At 41.0% G+C, this 17105-nt stretch overlaps 1 protein-coding gene across 2 annotated transcripts in view; it reads left to right on the forward strand.

The window, feature by feature from the left end:
• The first annotated feature begins 7017 nt into the window (after positions 1-7017).
• Positions 7018-17105, forward strand: part of Tmem65 (transmembrane protein 65) — a 54129-nt gene continuing 44041 nt past the window's right edge. Inside the window, exon 1 of one of the 2 annotated variants that reach the window (XM_078016727.1) lies at positions 7018-8372. In XM_078016727.1, the coding sequence (XP_077872853.1) occupies positions 8081-8372 (292 nt within the window). In that variant the 5' untranslated portion in view covers positions 7018-8080. The remainder of the gene's footprint in view (positions 8373-17105) is intronic. The other variant, XM_078016728.1, reaches the window with a different exon arrangement.

A 17105-nucleotide genomic window follows, 5' to 3' on the forward strand; every position in this document is an offset into this window, starting at 1 on the left:
TTGCCATATCATTTAACATTCTTTCCCTGGTTCTTTCTTCCTCTGTGGCTGTGTGTCTTTTAAATGTTGTTATTTTCCAGTTCTCTCTCTTAAGTTCTCTTTTGCTTCTATTTACACATTTTCCATAGGCAATGTCACCCACTTGCATGGATTGGACCCCTTCCTTAGTGATGTCAACTCCCAATCTATGTCTGTGGCTCCATACTTACATAAAGCTGAGAAAGCAGACAGAGGAAAGAGGACCCTGCCTTCCTATACCTCAATCAGGCAGCAAAAACATTTTGAAACCAAAACAGGTTGCCTTTTATATTAAGGATATGGCAAGAAAGAAGGAAAGCATTCAACTTGAAAGTAACAAAGGGAGCCCTGCAGGACCTGTGTCAATCATGATAGGTGAAGTTTAGCTACAGTAACAAGCAATCCCAAACACAAATCCAACAACATAGAGTTTATTTCTCTCAGAGAGAATCTGCTGTTGATGAGCTAACTTGCCAGGTAGTTGTTTTTCTGTATTCGATCACCATTCAAGGTCTCTTCAATTTCATGGAACTTGAATTTCAACACAGGTTGTGAATCTCACCATGGTTGAAGAGGAGAGAGCCACAAAGTTGAGCACAAGCACCCGGAGGGACAAAATTCAGGTCTCTGTTCATTATTACATTTTGGGCCTGAGAATTGAATACCACTGGATAGCAGTAATTTATAGCATCAACAATATTTGCCCTTAAATAGAAAATTTAACCCTGAAGATAGTATCTTTTAATTTTTGTACTCCCAGTACTTGCTTGATGACTGTTTCAGAGTGGGCATCAATATGTGGAATTCAGATACATGTTAGGAGATGATTTAACAAATCTCTTTGAAAAGCTGTTCAGAGAAGTCTGAATTGGTATCTTACTTTCCTTTTAAAACAAGCAGAAACATTCAAAAACCTTCTTATGACCTTTCTTCTGGGGCAAAAGATAGAATCATTTTTCAAAAATGTTCTTATGGTATCTAAATATTTGGAGCCCAAGACTTTGAGCTTAAAGTTTGAAGAGAAGGCATTTCTTAGTCTTCTTGTTTATATTTACCTGGATCAAAATCCCTCCCCAGCTTCAAACTTGAAGGGCAGACTAGATGGGGGAAAAAGTTACAAAATATTGTGCTGAAAAAGTCAGGGAGGGCTGGGTGTGGTGATGCTCATCTGTAATCCCACCAAGGAAATTCAGAGGCTGAGGCAGGAGGATTCCAAGTTCAAGGTCAGCCTTGGCAACTTAATGAGACCCTGTCTCAGCACCTCTGGGTTTAATTCCTGGTACCTGACCCCAACCAAAAAAGATAAAAGTCAGGAAGGTAGGTATGTTTGTTTGTCTGTCTGTGTCTTTGTGTGAATGTGTGCTTATTTTTTTTTCTTTTGTTCAGGGGGTTGAACTCAAGGTCTCACTGAGTTGTTGGTGCCTCATCTTTGCTGAGTCTGGCTTTGAACTTGCGATCCTCCTGTCTTAGCCTCCCAAGCCACTGGGATTATAGGCATGCACCACAGCACCCAGCGTGAATGTGTGCTTTTTATGTTTGGTCATGGGTTAGTCACAGTCTTGTTTATTTACAGGCAGACAAATATGACCCTGTGAAGATGAAATGGGGCATGAAAGATCTGAGCTCCAGTTGATAGCCCATTTCTTATATTTTTCATCTTACTTCCATGAGATACTATTTCTAGCCCTGTGATTGGCACTTTCCAAGATGCAGATTAAATCTTTAGAAACATAGTGCCACAGAGGTAGTGGTATTACCACAGAATCAATACTGAGTGATTGATGTAGAGGAAATTCAAGTTCAGATTCATTTAGGATTCTCAGGTTCACACACAAAAAGCATTCCATAATGCCTTTCTTTAGAGTAAAGGTTTTGTTCAAATCATAAACACTTACTATGAACAATCTAAGCCAGGGAGAAAAGTGCAAAGGAGGAAGCTGTAAAAATCATTTAATATCCCCACTATAAAATGAGCTGAGTTACACAAGGTGAGTTACACATCACTCCAACACATGAACAAAGAGGACAGTGAACACTGCTCTCCTCTGATTCCCCCTACCTTGCTGCCTCTTCTGTCTCTTGAAACTTCTCCTTGGTGAAAAGTACCAGAGTCAGACCCAGAACCTCCCATCAGCTCCTCTTTAATGATACCTGTAAATGATATCTGGATGCTGATGATAGTCAGGTCTACATAGCAGGTCTCATTTCTAGATAAACTGGTCAGCTTAATTGCAAGGAGTTGGATCTCAGTTGGTTTCTCTTAGCTTTGAAGTTATAAGAATTTCTGACACTTCTTGATATACCGTTCACTGCTAATACTAATTCCTTAATCTTAATGACTTTTAATTTTACCTATCATTTGGTTAGCATGTACTACGTGTTAGGTAGCACATCGGGTTTTATATACATTGTCTTATTCTATCCTCATGTGGGGTAGATTTTAAGAAAACCAAACAATCCAAATAACCAGGGCTTAGCTCAATAAGCAACTTGTCCAAATTGATACAGCTGCCAGGTGCAGTGGCACATGCCTGTAATCCCAGTGGCTCTGGAGGCTGAGGCAGGATGATTGCAAGTGTAAAGTCAGCCTCAGCAATAGCAAATGCACTAAGCAACTCAGTGAGACACTGTCTCTAAATAAAATACAAAATGGGATGGGGATGTGGCTCAGTGGTTGAGTGCCCCAAGTTCAGTCCCTGGTAATTACCACCCCCCGAAAAAAACGAAACCAAATTGATACAGCTAGTAGAGGTTGGAGTTAGGATTTGAACTCTGGGGTCTGTGCTCTTTCTGATGTGCTTCATCCATTGGCATCTCAATATGAATTTTAGTATTAGTTTGACAATTTACATGCACACAGAAACACACACACCCAGCTGCTTTGATTGTTATTGCCCTGACTATAGATTTTTTTGGAATGATGGCTAATTTTAATGTGTCAGCCTTATTGGGCACATCATTTCTGATTCTCAGAAACTTTGGACTTGGGCTTGGAACAATGTCATTAGCTTTTGAGGGCTTCCAGCTTGCAAACCACAGAGAGTGGGACTTCTCAGCCTCCATAAATCACTATAATCCCCAGTGGCTCTGGAGGCTGAGGCAGGAAGATTGCAAGTTTAAAGCCAGCCTCAGTCAATTCCTCACAGTACATCTTTCTATATATCCTGTTCTGTTTCTCAATTCTCCCCAAATATATTCTGACTAATATATTTGGGGAGAATTGACATCTTATACTATTGAGTTTTCCAAACTATTTCCTTCCAAATACCAACATCTTCTTTAATTTCTCTAATAAAATTTCATCATTTTCATTGTGAAGCAGTGGTTTATTCACCACAACTCTAATGGGTTAGGGGCCTTCTGGGCCAGACATACTGGGGCAAGAACTTACTGTGAGGTGTAATGAAGAAGCTGATATCAGAAGTGATGAAAGATTCCACTAAGTAAAGTAACAGTTTCAAGAGTTTTACAGTGGGCAGCAATAGTCTGGTGCATAGCATCATAAGTGATAGACAGTAGCCTTGTGCCCAGCAGCAGGGATGCCAGGGATCTGCAGAGTGATGCTGTGCTGCAGCCTACCATGTGACCATTATTCAGCAGCAATTGTTCATGAGGTCCTCCTCACGTGACTATTACTAAAGCATGATGCTGTCATCTTTAAATGTGAAAAGCTGAACCCAGGCCAAGTTCACCTTCTAGGCCCTCCCTCTTTTCCTCTCTCTTCCATTTCTGGAAACTTCTCCAGCCTGCTAGCATGCCCTTTCAGCACCTTCACAATTAGTCAAAACCTCCTCTTGCCATCCACATCTAGACCTGCCTTATCCTATACTTCTCCACAGTACCATAAAAGAACCTCAAATCCTCCTCCTTCCCATTTCCCTCCTTTATTCTTACTTAAAATATTTAGGTGTTCGGAAGAAGTGGATAGAGGATTCAGTCCATATCAATAGCTAGGTAAGTATTTCTCAAATTAGGGGTGAAACATATAATCCTAGAGGTTTGAGAGGTCTATGGGAATTATATAATGATTGTTGATATTTATTGAGCACTTACTATGTGTCAGGTGCTATTTGGAAAGTTTTACTCATTGCCTTCACTATAAGCCTATAAAGCGGATGCCCCAATCTCCATTTAACAGATTAGTGAACTGAGCAATGTGTCCTTATCCCTATCAAACAGCTGAGCAATCACAGAAATAATGATTTATTGGACCAATATTGGACAGTTAATAAATGATAGTGTAAGGAACCCTATCCAGGCAGGCTGTGTCTAGAGTTAATGCTTTTAATTACTTTGTCATGCTGTCATTTGAGGCTTGATTGGAGATAGATGGTTCAAGGTGATCTCGTGCATATATCTGGCAGTTACTGGAAGATGTGATATGGGACCTCCTCCTCCAAGTGGTCTTTCCAGCAGGCTATTTCAGATTTTTATATGGCAGCTGGATTCCAAGAGGGTAAATGTTATGTGGAAAAGTATCTTGATGCAATGGCAGCCTCTAACTGTACCACCAGTCTGGTTGTCACAAAGGCCACAGAACAGATAGGGACATAGACCTAATTAAGATGCTTGAATCATATTATCTATACAGCAATTTTAAAACATGCCTTCACATTATTTGGCATTGTTCCCATTGAGAAGTAGGACTATATTCCCTTTCCTTGAGTCTGGGCTGGCCTTAGTGGCTTGCTTTGTAGCCAACAGAATACAATGAAAAGTAATGCTGAATTTCCAAGGATAGGTCAGAAAAGTCCATGAGCCTGGTTCTTTTCAGAATCTGGGGAGAAGCCAGTTGTCAGGTAAGAAATTTGCCATGCTAAAGGGGCTATGTGAAAGAACTTTGTATTTCCAGCCAGTTCATATGTCAGACACATGAGTGAGCCTTTGTATATGTCCAGCCCAGTTGAACCTCAGTTAATGTCTGATTGCCACTATATGAGAGACTTCAGTAAAGAACTGCCCAAACAAGCCCTTCCCAGATTTCTGAGCCACAAAATCATGAGCAAAATAAACTTGGTTATTTAATCTGCAAAATGTTGTTGTAATATGTTCAGAGCAGTAATAGAAATCAGAACAGTTCACCAACCAGTGTGTAAGAAGAAGTGCAGATTAACAAATTTAGGGCAGGCTGCAAGGACTATAATACCTAAATTATGTTTTATGCAGAGATCATATGTCTTGTCTTTCTCTGGTCTTCCAGCAAGCTGGGTTTTTGTTTTGGGAGAGTCGGAGAGTGGGCAAGGAGGTTCAGCAGATTGAAGGGCCTGGACACAACATACATCTGTCCTGTGGAAGAGATGAGCAAGTGTGTCTGGCCATAACTGTAGCTGACCATTAGCTCAACTGTTTCTCTGCCTTTTTTTTTTTTTTTTTGGTATTCACTGGCACATAACTACTGAGCCACATCCCCAACCCTTTTTAATATTTTATTTAGAGACACGATCTCACTGAGCTGCTTAGTGAGACTTGAGCTTAGCTTCACTTTTGCTGAGGCTGGCTTTGAACTCGGGATCCTCCTGTCTCAGCCTCCCAAGCCACTAGGATTACAGGTGTGCGTCACCGTGCCTGACAGTCTGTGCCTTCTTAATAATTAAAGACCACTCACCTTTCTACCCCTTTCTGTAAAGCAGCACTCTCATCTGCTCCATTCTTTTTATCTATGCTCAACACATATTCATTTATTCTAGGTAAAACATCTCATAAATGACTTGCTTCTACATTTTAGTTTTCTCACTGCTTTACAACAGAATGGAATATTCTTAAATTATGCAACAAAGGCATTGGAGTAAGCACATGCTTATCAGATAAGGTTCATGATGTCTCATTTATTGGTCAAAGCAAGTCACGTAAGTTGACAGTTAATGTGGAAATGGACTACACAAGGGAGTTGATAACAGCAAGTGGAATTCATTAATTCATTGGGAATTACTATTGTTAACAATCTACTACTAACACATGGCTAGGCAATGGTTGTTCCAAGGATCAAATTTTCAGCAATCTGTCTCTGGACTCCACACCCTAACCCGAAGTCCTACAGGCTGCTGGGAATGAGTTCTCACAGAGAAGCTTTTTCAAGCCTTACTCTCCAGGCCCCAACCCAAGTCCAATGAATCAGAATCTCTTAGGCATACGGGGTATTTTTAGGTTGGATGAGGTGATAATCTCAGGTACCTGAGACAAAAATAACAGCAGAAGATCCAGTAAACATGGAGGGGGATTTCAAAGACAAAGAGTTCTTGTACTCAAAAAGCCATCCTTTTCTATAAAGTGCATTCATAATTATCATTATTACATAATGGAAGTGAAATTTTTAAAATTTGCTTTGCATGGTTTAGAGCAGTTCTCAAACTTTAGTGTGCATCAGTTTTACCTCAAGCATTTGTTAAAATACAGTGACTGAACTAGCCTACATACTTCAGATCATCTCTAGATTATACATAATACCAAATATGTGTAAATAGTTGTTATGCTGTATTGTTCAGGAAATGACAAGAATAAAAGTCTATATACATGCTCAGTGCAGATGCATCTCTTTCCAATTTTTTTTTTTCTGAGGTTGGTTGAATCTACAGATTCAGAACCCCAGATAGAGGCTGGCTGTATTGCACCTACATATTTATAGCACATCTACTACACATATGGGCTGGGAGCATAGTGGATAAGGATGGGATTTAGATCTACATTACACTTGAGCAGATTTATTGTCTAAGAGGATTTATTCTTTAAGACAGGGTGCCTAAGTATCATTAGAAGCGATCTTCTCTTTCCCTGTAAGAGATAAGGCAAAGCTCCATGGAGCAGGAGACCCTTTGAAACAGGCCTGGAAGTTGCCTAGGAGTCGTGGAAATCACAGAGAATCACAGAATTCTTTCTGTCCTGGCATGGAGAGAAGGAAAAATCACAATCAACCACCCAAAAAAGGTCTGTGACATTCTTGCCTCAGGCTCCAGCATTGGCAATCCTCCAGCAGCCCGCTGTCGTCAGACCAGGGAAGCGCGTTCTTCGTCTCAAGGTCTCTGGGCCCAAGCCCTCCTAGGGAACGGGTAGAACCGGCCTTGCCTTCCCTAGGGAGCACTCGGCAGTTGCCTCAGCGCCCTGCTGTCTGGCCGCGGTGGGCGCTGACCCGAAGAAGGGCGCGGCTCGGGCGCTTCATTTCCCAAAGGCCTAAGCTGGGCGCTGTGACCTCACCAGGCTCCGAGTGGCCAGTGCCAGGAGAGTGAGGCCGCACGCTGGGGCACCACTCAGAAGGCTTCCACATTTAGGATGGTGGTGGGGTGCCCCAGGCGGCAGTTGCACAACCGGCTGGCAAGGGGCCCCAACTCTTTTTCCATGCGGTGGGTTTAAACGTGGCGGCTGCCAGCACACAGTGCAAGCCCGCCTTCTTCCACCTCCACGCACCGAGAAGGTAGGGACGCCTGTGCGCATTCCCCGGCCCCCCCCCGCCCCCAGCATGGCTTACGAGCCCGCGCTGCGCCTGCGCGGCCCCGCCCACGTCCTGCCCCTTTCGCTTCGTCCCGCCCTGTTACCCCCTGTACCACCACTAGGGGTAGCGGCGGCGGCTGCGGCCTGAGAGCGCGGCTGCTTTGAGGGCGCCGAAGCCGCACAGAGTCGGGACCAGGGAAGGCAAGAGGGTGGGAAAGCCGCCGGGAGAGGAGGGCGGTGCCCGAGGAGGGCGGCGCGTGGCTGACTCATCCCTCTGGAAGAGCAGACTGACAGACACACACTAGCCGAGCCCGCCCGCGCCGCTCCTCCTCAGCCGGGAGGCGCCCGCCCGCACCACCCGCCCGCCCTCTCCGGGAGCTCTCCGGGCCCGGCCGCCTCGGAGAAAGTTTTTCTCTTCGGAGAGGCCGGAACCGTCGCGTGCCATTTGGAAGGAACGGGGGGACGGAAAGGGAGGCGACCGCCGCGCGGGCCCGCGGAGTGCATGGTGCCCGGCGCCTCGGCTGCCTGTCAGGAGGACCTCGGGGCGGGGTCGGGCTGAGCCAGCTCCCTGCTCTCGACCCAGCCTTGTTAGAAGTCGCCCTCCGGGACTGCCGCGGGGGTCCCCGCTCCTCAGCCCGCCATGTCCCGGTTGCTGCCGCTGCTGAGGAGCCGGACCGCGCGCAGCTTGAGGCCGGGCCCGGCAGCCGCCACCGCGCCCCGCCCGCCGTCCTGGTGCTGCTGCGGGCGGGGGCTGCTGGCGCTCGCGGCCCCCGGAGGCCCCCGGAGGCTGGGCACCCACCCCAAGAAGGAGCCCATCGAGGCGCTCAACACGGCGCAGGGCGCGCGCGACTTCATCTATAGCCTGCACTCCACCGAGAGGAGCTGCCTGCTCAAGGAGCTGCACCGCTTCGAGTCCATTGCCATCGCCCAAGGTAAGGGGGCGCTTGGGGGACGGGCCTGGGCCGGGCACCCTCCCTCCTCGCCCCCCCCCCCCAGCCCATCCCTGCCTGCCACCCTGGCCCGCCTGGCCTCGCGCCTGGGACAGCCGAGTGGGGGGGCACTTTCCACCTCCCGAGTGTCCCCAAGGCAGGTAGGACGCGCGCGGATGGTGCCAGGCAGCTGGGGCCAAGTCTGACTGGTTTCTCCCAAGCCTCAGAATCTAGAGCTTCAGCCTAGAATGCCAGCGCACACCATTGGGATTTTGTTTTGATTTGCCCTGTGCCACCCCTCCCCAGCCCTCCTGCCTAAGGCCCTTGCTGCCTTCTTGGCGAACGTGCACCTATGCAGGTGGCATGCCCTGCCTGCCCGAGAAAGTGCTGCAAAAGACAGGCAGGAAGAAACTTTGCTAAATGGTTAGCAAAGAAAATGTATGGGCTCTCCCTCTACCCCCAAAACGGGTGTAGCTTCCCAAGGCAGTGATGCTCTCAGCTGCTTGTTTCCACATGCATCTGGTTGTATTAATCAATGTCAGCAGACGAAGGAAACATGTTTCTGGGAAATGGAAAGAATGGATCAAATCAGCAACTGCAGTTGAATTAGAATCCCTGGGAGGTTCAAGTTTAACTCTGGGTTTTGTTTCGCCAGAGTTCAAATGACATAAATAAGGTATTTAGGAGGGGGAGAAAATCTGAAGTTCTACAATAGAAAGCAGATTTCTGCTTTAAAATATTTTGGAAGGGTGAAAGCAAAGCTATTTTTAAGCAGACATGTTAAAATAGGATATTTTTAAAACAAGTGCAGCAGTGGTAGGTCAGAATTTGAGTCTAGGTGAAAAGGCTAAAAGTTCAGAAAAGCTAAAAGCTGAGAAAGCACCAAAGGGTCAAAATGGATTCAGACTTAAAATACTTTGGCCACTTGAATACTCTTATGTACACAGCAGCTTGCTGTTATTTTCTGTTACATTCTGATGTGTTTGAAGGCTTTTAGAAGTTCTTTAAAAAACTTTTTTATATGATAGGCACATAAACATTCCATAGATTCTTAAGTTTAGAGCACATTGAATTGGAACATGGCATTTGATTTGCTAGAGGTACTTCCAAGTGTATCCTCAGCTGATGTGCATGACTTATCTTTACTACTACAGAAACTTTTTATTGTACCTTTTAACCACTTTTTTTTTGCAGGGGGAGGGGCTTAGTTTGTGGAATTGTGGACCCATGTAAAGTATCCGATGATAGGCAAGACTATTTGAACACACATTTTGCCTTTTCTTTTTTTTTTTAAAGGTCAAGTATTTTATTTTTAAAATTTTTAAAATTCTAATTTGTTATTATGACAGCAGAATGCATTACAATTCATAGTACACACATAGAACACAACTTTTCATATCTATGGTTGCACACAAAGTAGAGTCACACCATTTGTCTTCATACATGTACTTAGGGTATTTATGTCCATCTCATTACACTGACCCTCCTACCCTCATTCCCTCTCCCTTCCCCTCCCTCACCTTTGCTCTATCTAGAGTTTGTCTAATCCTCCCATGCCCCCAACCCCAACCAGCCCTGTTATGAATCAGCATCCATATATCAGAGAAAACATTCATCATTTTGCCTTTTCTAAGAAATTTCTTGGAAATTCTGCATTGTCAATATGTTGCTGAATTGAAATGCTCTATGAATATAATCTTTTGACAGTTATTAAAAAGCATATCCCACAATATGACCGGTTACATTTTTATCTCATTATTGTTTTTGCACATGCTTACATTCTACATTTTCATAGGCATTCTACATTTTCCAGTAAAGATAATATTTTAAGATTTAACATAGTATAAAATATTCTAGAAAGAATCCCCAAACTTCAGTCAGTGGAGACCATTAGCATAAATTAGACTGTGTGTAGTTATATGGGAAAAAATTGGTAATTCAAATTGTTTTTGTTCAGGAGAAACAAGCAACTTCATAGGAAACAATGTAGTGGCCTAATGCTCTTCTTCTGTTTAGAAGCTGAAGAACTTCAAAAGTTAAATCTGCTATTTTCCCTTATGTTACTGACTAAATTATTACCTTTTGAATTAAGTGACACTTAGAGATGTGGCTGCTTTAGTTTTTAGTGCAGTCTTGGTGTTCACTTATTATTTTCAGTATCAAGACATGTAGTAATTATGGAGATAAGTAGAATCATCATTTGGTAAATTACCTTATTCATTAATTATGTAAGGTTAAAAGGATTTTACTGTGTTGGGAATGCATATCATTCATTTTATTGCTGAAATCAACATATTTTTTTTCTCCAGCAGACAAAAATTCCCATATTTCTTTTGTTTTTGCTTTTTGAATAATGTTTTTAAATACCCAACTAATATACTAAATGTATGTGTACTAAGTACATTTTCTAATGAAATACACTATTTGTTAAAAGGACTGTTTTTTATCATAGGAAATTTTTATGTCCTTGGAAAAGGTGCTTGTGTGATCTAATGAAGTGTTTTGACTTAGGTATGGAAAAAGAAAAAATCATCTATGCTGTGACATGGTCAATAAAATCTGCTGCAATTTGGTACATTTACTCTTTTTACATGTTTATCAGTAAGCATTTGGTATAGTTGGTGACAAAATAAAGCTTTAGAATCAATTTGTAGTATATAATGCAGACTCTGTGGGATGTCTTATAGTTAAATAGGATATTGTGATTTTCAAATTACAGACTGATTCTCTTCCCAATTAAAACAAAAAGGGTATGTTGCCCTCTTACTTTACCTGCTCAACTTAATTTCTTTCCTTCCAGAAACAGGCCATATTCTGCTGAACGTCCTTGGTTCATTGTTACTACAAGTAGGACTGGCAAACTAAAGATTTTCAGAGCTGCCTTTCAATATTAACCAAGATTTTTAAAACACATTTCCTAATTTTTGTAATTAATAGTTCAAAAATTTAAAAAACGATTAAAATACAACATTTTGGTTCTGAAAAATGGTAGTGCACATTGTATTAATAGTTATCCATTGCTGTGTAACAAATTATCCCTAAACACAACAGCTTAAAACAAGCATGTATCATCTCACAATTTCTGATGTTAAGGAATTCTAGAGCAGCTTGGTTGGGTATTTCTGGCTCCTAATCTCTCATGAAATTGAAATACAGCTTTCTGCTGGGGCTGTATCATATGAAGTCTTGACTAGGGCTTGAGGATCCATTTCGAAGCAAATCTAAATGGCTATTGGCTGAAAGTGTCAGCTCTTTGCTCGTGGGCCTTTCTACAGGGATATCTGAGTATTTTCTAGCCATGGCTGCTGTTTATCTAGAATACGTGAGAGAGATCCTAAGCTGGGAATTATCTTTTTTAACACAGTCTTAGAAGTAACAAAGCTTCTCTTTCACTGTGGCACATTGTGGGAAGGTACTGCACAGTGTGTGAATGCCAAAGGGGTGGGAATCCTTAGGGGCTGACTTGGACATTGGCTCCCACAGTTACATGAGATTTGTAATTAATGCTTACCTAGAGTTTCCCAGAGAGACAAGAGTTGCTGATTGGGGTGATACAATGAGAGAGATGATTTGAAAGAAGTCTCTTAGCGAATATTTTTGTTAGATGTGCACTAAGATGTCTTAATAAAGATTATTTTTACATATAGCAAATAAAAGATGTATTGAAGTGAATAGAGCAGTTTTTCCACCAATAATAGAGTTAGATTTTTTTTGTTTCTCTGTGTAAGTCGTAATTTTGTTGGTATGTGGTGCTGAGGATCGAACCCGGGCTAAGTCGTAATTTTGTACTTAATTTTTTTAGTATGTCTGTATCCATATACATTAACCATAGAATTCTGAACTTCAATCTTGTAGTTCCCATTTCTTGTGATTGTTTATTTAAAGATGGGATGGAAAACTTTATAACTTAAATTTTTCATGGAGTTCTGATCCATTAGGAATGTTGGCCTTTTAACAGTGGTGTTGTTATTTTTTCAGCCAGGATTATGTGAGAAAGAAGCAATTCTTTTAATCTGTTAGCCTGTGTAATGGATTGAGCATTATCTTGACTTTTGATCAAAGAGAAAAATATATCGTAGTCCAAATTGAGATATATGAATGAAGATATTTTAGTATTTTCATTGAGACAATACAAGAGGAATAAAGGAGATATAGCCCCAACTAGGCCTACCAAGAGGGGAAGAACCAGGATGGGCTGGTCAGAGGATCCAAGATGGATTTACCACATATGGCTGGGCTCAGTTGGTACTGTGGACCCAAGCAGATGTGGTCTCACCAGCATGACAATCTCAGAATAGCTGTAACACTTTGATGATGTCTGGACTCCAACAGAAAATGTTCTTAGAGAGCTAGGTAGAAGCTTTAAGACTTTGTATTAGTTTCCTGTTGCTGCTATAACAAATCACATATTTAGTAGCTTAAAACAATGCAAACTATTCTCTTATGGTTTTTGCTGCCCAGAGTCCAAAATACGGCCTAAAGGACTAAAACCAGTGTCAGCAAGGTTGTGTTCTTCTGGATGATTCAGAAAGAATCTGTGCTTTTTGTCTTCCAGCTTTTAGCACTTCTTGGTTCCTGGCCATATCATTTGAATCTCTGCTTCAGCTGTTGCTTTATCTTCTTTCTCATTGACCTTTTTGCTTCCCTCTTACAAGGAATCTTATGATGGCGTTTAGTGCTCAACTGGATAATCAAGGGAACTCTGAAAATCTTTAATCACACCTGGAAAGTCTCTTTGCTATATAAGATAACATTCACAGGTTGGGGAATTAGTATGTGCACATCTTTGGGATCCATTATTCAGCTTATCACAGATTTGCTATGGCCCAGTCTTAGAAGTCCCCAGAATGTCATTTCTGCTACATGCTATTAGTCAAGAAAGTCACTAAGGCCAGTCCAGATTCAAGGGAAGGGAAATTAGGAGATGTGGCATTTCATGTAGGTAATCATAGTTTGTTCCATTTTATCAGTACAATAAAAATAATTTCTGTTGGAAATTTTCTATTATTTTTTATTAATGCAGGTCATTAAGATGTTTTTTTTTATTTTTTAGGATAATGGCCCTCAATTTGAACATTTGTTCCTGTACTGAGTGCTAGTGCAGTGATTCCTTATGGTTATTGAGATGTATAGCAATCTTTCTTCTATGACAGGATTTCTTACCTTCAGCAATATGGATATTTTGGACTGTGATTCTTTGTTGTGGGGGTTATCTCCCACACAGAATATTTAGCAACATCCCTATCCTGCTTGCTAAATGCTGGTAGCACCCTTTCACCCTTTCCATCTAGTGCTAACCAAAAATATCTCCAGACAAAGCCAAATGTCCCTTGGAGGGGACAGGAATGTGGCCTATTGGGGAAGAGGCTTAACATAATCACCCTGGTTGAGAGCCATTGCTCTATATGAAATATTATAAGCTGTTTCTTTAGTTGCTATTCCCTGTCTCTTTTGTTATGTATCAGTTTGCTATTATCAGTATATTGTCTTTGCTTCTAGCTCATTGCTTTATTGTGCATATATTTATCTCTGGATAAAGACAGATAATTCTTTGCCTGTCTACTGGACTTCTCACCTCTCTAGTGAATAAATGAATTTTGCGATGACTATTTTCCTTCACTTCTTTACTAAATTCTGAATATTAGAATCTTAGAAAATGTGGCTTTCAGATAAGCCAAACACTGCTTTAGTTTAATTTACCAATGTAATTAATTTCGTGTTTTCCGCCGCAGTAGTCACTTATTACTTGTTTGTTCTAGCAGTTATGACAAGTTTTTTTTTTTTAAACAAATTTGTGGCTAATAAAGTTGAAATGATATAAAGTCAGTAATTTATAAGGTTATCCAGAGATCTCATGGAACTAAAAGATAATAGATGATCCTGAATGTTGAGGATGATGTGATAATGAACCATTATTAGTAGGCATTATTTTAGTTTTTCTAAAAATGATGATTTGTTTGCATAACTACACTGTTGTTTGGTTTTCTTTGTTACGTCCGTGTATAAAATAACTGGAACAACTGGGGACTAAATCCCTGAGTGCAGATTTTATTAGCATCTTGCTCATGTCAGCTAAATTAATTAATATGTAGCTTTATAGGATTCTAACCTTGTCTTTGATTCCTAAGTTTATGTCTGCTTTAAGTTATTGAGAATGATCAAGTAAAACAAGTAGTTACATGTTAAAATTACCTCAAAGGATCTGATTAATAAGAAATTCTTATAGACACAAGATTTTATAGGGAAACTCTGAAATATGTATTTAGATGGCTTTTGATGACAATATATTTGAACATATTGCACTTTTTCTCTGCCTTAATTAAAGGATTTTGAGAATGAGCACAATCTCGCCTGTACCAGATGTCAAAATCCTTATATACTGTATTTTAATGCAGTAATTTCCTTTGGGGCTACTTCTGTTTGTAGACATACTAGTCATTATACCAAATGCCTCCTGAACACTGCTGTTTCACTTGGCTTGCTTTTAGATTCTATCAGAGTGATAGTGAAATGTGTTGGGTTTAGTTTGTGTGTGTGTGTGTGTGTGTGTGTGTGTGTGTGTGTGTGTGTATGTGTATGTTGCGCGCGCATGCGCGCCTCTTGCCCCCATCATTCCCATTGCTTTCAGACTATTTTCTATTCTCATTCATTCCTTGTGGTTGTGGTAAACTCTCTTTTCTGCTGTGTAAGGAGGTCTGCTTCCTGGGATTCTGTTACTGTTTCTAATGTATGCCCTTCTGCTATTTGTCACTCTTCATAGTGTTTCTAATTTTCTTTTTCTTTTGTTTTCTTTCTTGCTTTTTCAAAAACATTATTTCTCTTCACTCTCCACAGGGAGATAATCTATTCTAGATCCATTTCATAGGGTCTAATCTTGAAAGACACTTCAAGGACCATTACTTTTTTGTCTTTCCATCGAACTGTGGCATCTATTACATTGTTATCGATCTTCAGTTCTTACAGTGAAGATATTCCTTGTATATTTGCTAATATCTGGATTATGGATGTTCAAAGTATTATTGTTCTAAGCATCTAAAAAGTAGTTGGCTGAGGCTGCTATTTATGAATTAAAATTTTAGGGGAATTTTAGTGTTTTAGTCAGCTTTTTCACCACTGTGACCAGAAGACCTAAACAAGAGCAATTTTAGAGGAGGAAAAGTTTATTTAGTTTCAGAGATCTCAGGCTGTAGATGACCAACTCCATTCCTCAGGGTTGGAGGTGGGGCAGATCATCAGGGCAGAAGGGTGTGGTGGGGTAAAGAGCTTAGGACATGACAACAAGGAAGCAGAAGAGCTGTGCTACCCTGGACAAAATGTAGGACCCAAGGGCATGCCCCCCTTGACCTGTCTCCTCCAGCCACACTCTATCTGCCTGTTATCACTCAGTTAATCCATTTAGCTGGCTTAATGCAGTGATTAGGTTTAGGCTTTTGTATTCCCTTTTTGATATGCCCAGTCTCAAATTCTTTTCTGCATATCATACAATATGCTCTGTTTTGGATATTTTCCTCCTAAATCTGGTAATATGTGTTCTTCCATTAGCCATTAAAATAACACAATTAATTAAGCTTTTGTTTCAGTGCTATCCAGGTCATGCTGATGTCTGTAATTTTTATTTAATTATCTAATTTTATAGAAATCATGGTCACAATGTTGGAAGATAAAGCAGTACTATTTTAATACATAGCAACAGTCCACAACCAAAGTCAGAGACTTTGTTAATATTAATTATTGATAATGTTCATTATTATAATGTACTTAAGTTATTACGTAAGTAATATTAGTAGGAGTGATGTAACATTATTAGGAATGATGTTCTATAACTGTGAACTGTCAGTTATTGTTATTGACATTAGTGGCTAAGGAGGGAAGAAAAGATCAGTGGTTCCAACTAAGGAAGGGAGATAATCTATTCTAGGTCCATTTCATACTAGAAAAAGTATTGATTTTAGCCCTGATTTTGGGGGCTGTTTTATGGGTTGTATACTTTTTCCTCAACCTTCTTTACCTATCACTAAAAAGAGACTTTTTGTATCCCACAGAAAGATTTTTTTGGATGTAGATTCTTAGCACTGAAGCAGCCCCTGGAAACTGGATGGCTGGTCCAGTTTCTGTCCCCTAAGGGTGACAACATTTTTGCCCTTCTTTTGCAGATTACAGATTTTGATTCATCAGAGAAATTGAGAAAAGGAAGGAGGTAGCATTTCATGTCTTTCTGTGCAGCTGCCATTTCCTTCCTCTAGGTCTCGCCAAGATGGACATTTTCTTAAGGCCTTTTTTTTTTTTTAAATCTTTCTTTGTGTATCTGGTAAGATTTGGGGTAAAAACCTGCAAGAAGTTATGGACACCTCTAATTAAGTGTTTTCTAGTGGCTACATTAGCCCTCTGACTTATCCTGTTCTACTGTTTAGCTGCATTCTTCTTATGGTGCAGTACAGTTGCATCTATTCCAGGAAAGCAATGCTAACATCTCTTCTGTCCTTGCAGGTACCTGCCTCTCTTTTGATTGAGGGCGAGTTGTTTTCTCTTGACTTCTATTCTCTTATGGGTTCAAAATGTCTTGAATTTGAATTGAATTTGACTTTGTTTTATAGTAAAGATTGTATACTGATCCTTGTAGCTCTCCACATCTCAGTGGAAACTTGGTTTTACAAAGTTTAATGTGCATACATAGTCTGGGAATCTTATAGAAATGCAAATTGTTTCATTAGGTTTGAGGGGAACCTGAGATTCTAT

The sequence above is a fragment of the Ictidomys tridecemlineatus genome, chromosome 7, assembly GCF_052094955.1.
Source record: "Ictidomys tridecemlineatus isolate mIctTri1 chromosome 7, mIctTri1.hap1, whole genome shotgun sequence".
Lineage (NCBI taxonomy): Eukaryota > Metazoa > Chordata > Mammalia > Rodentia > Sciuridae > Ictidomys > Ictidomys tridecemlineatus.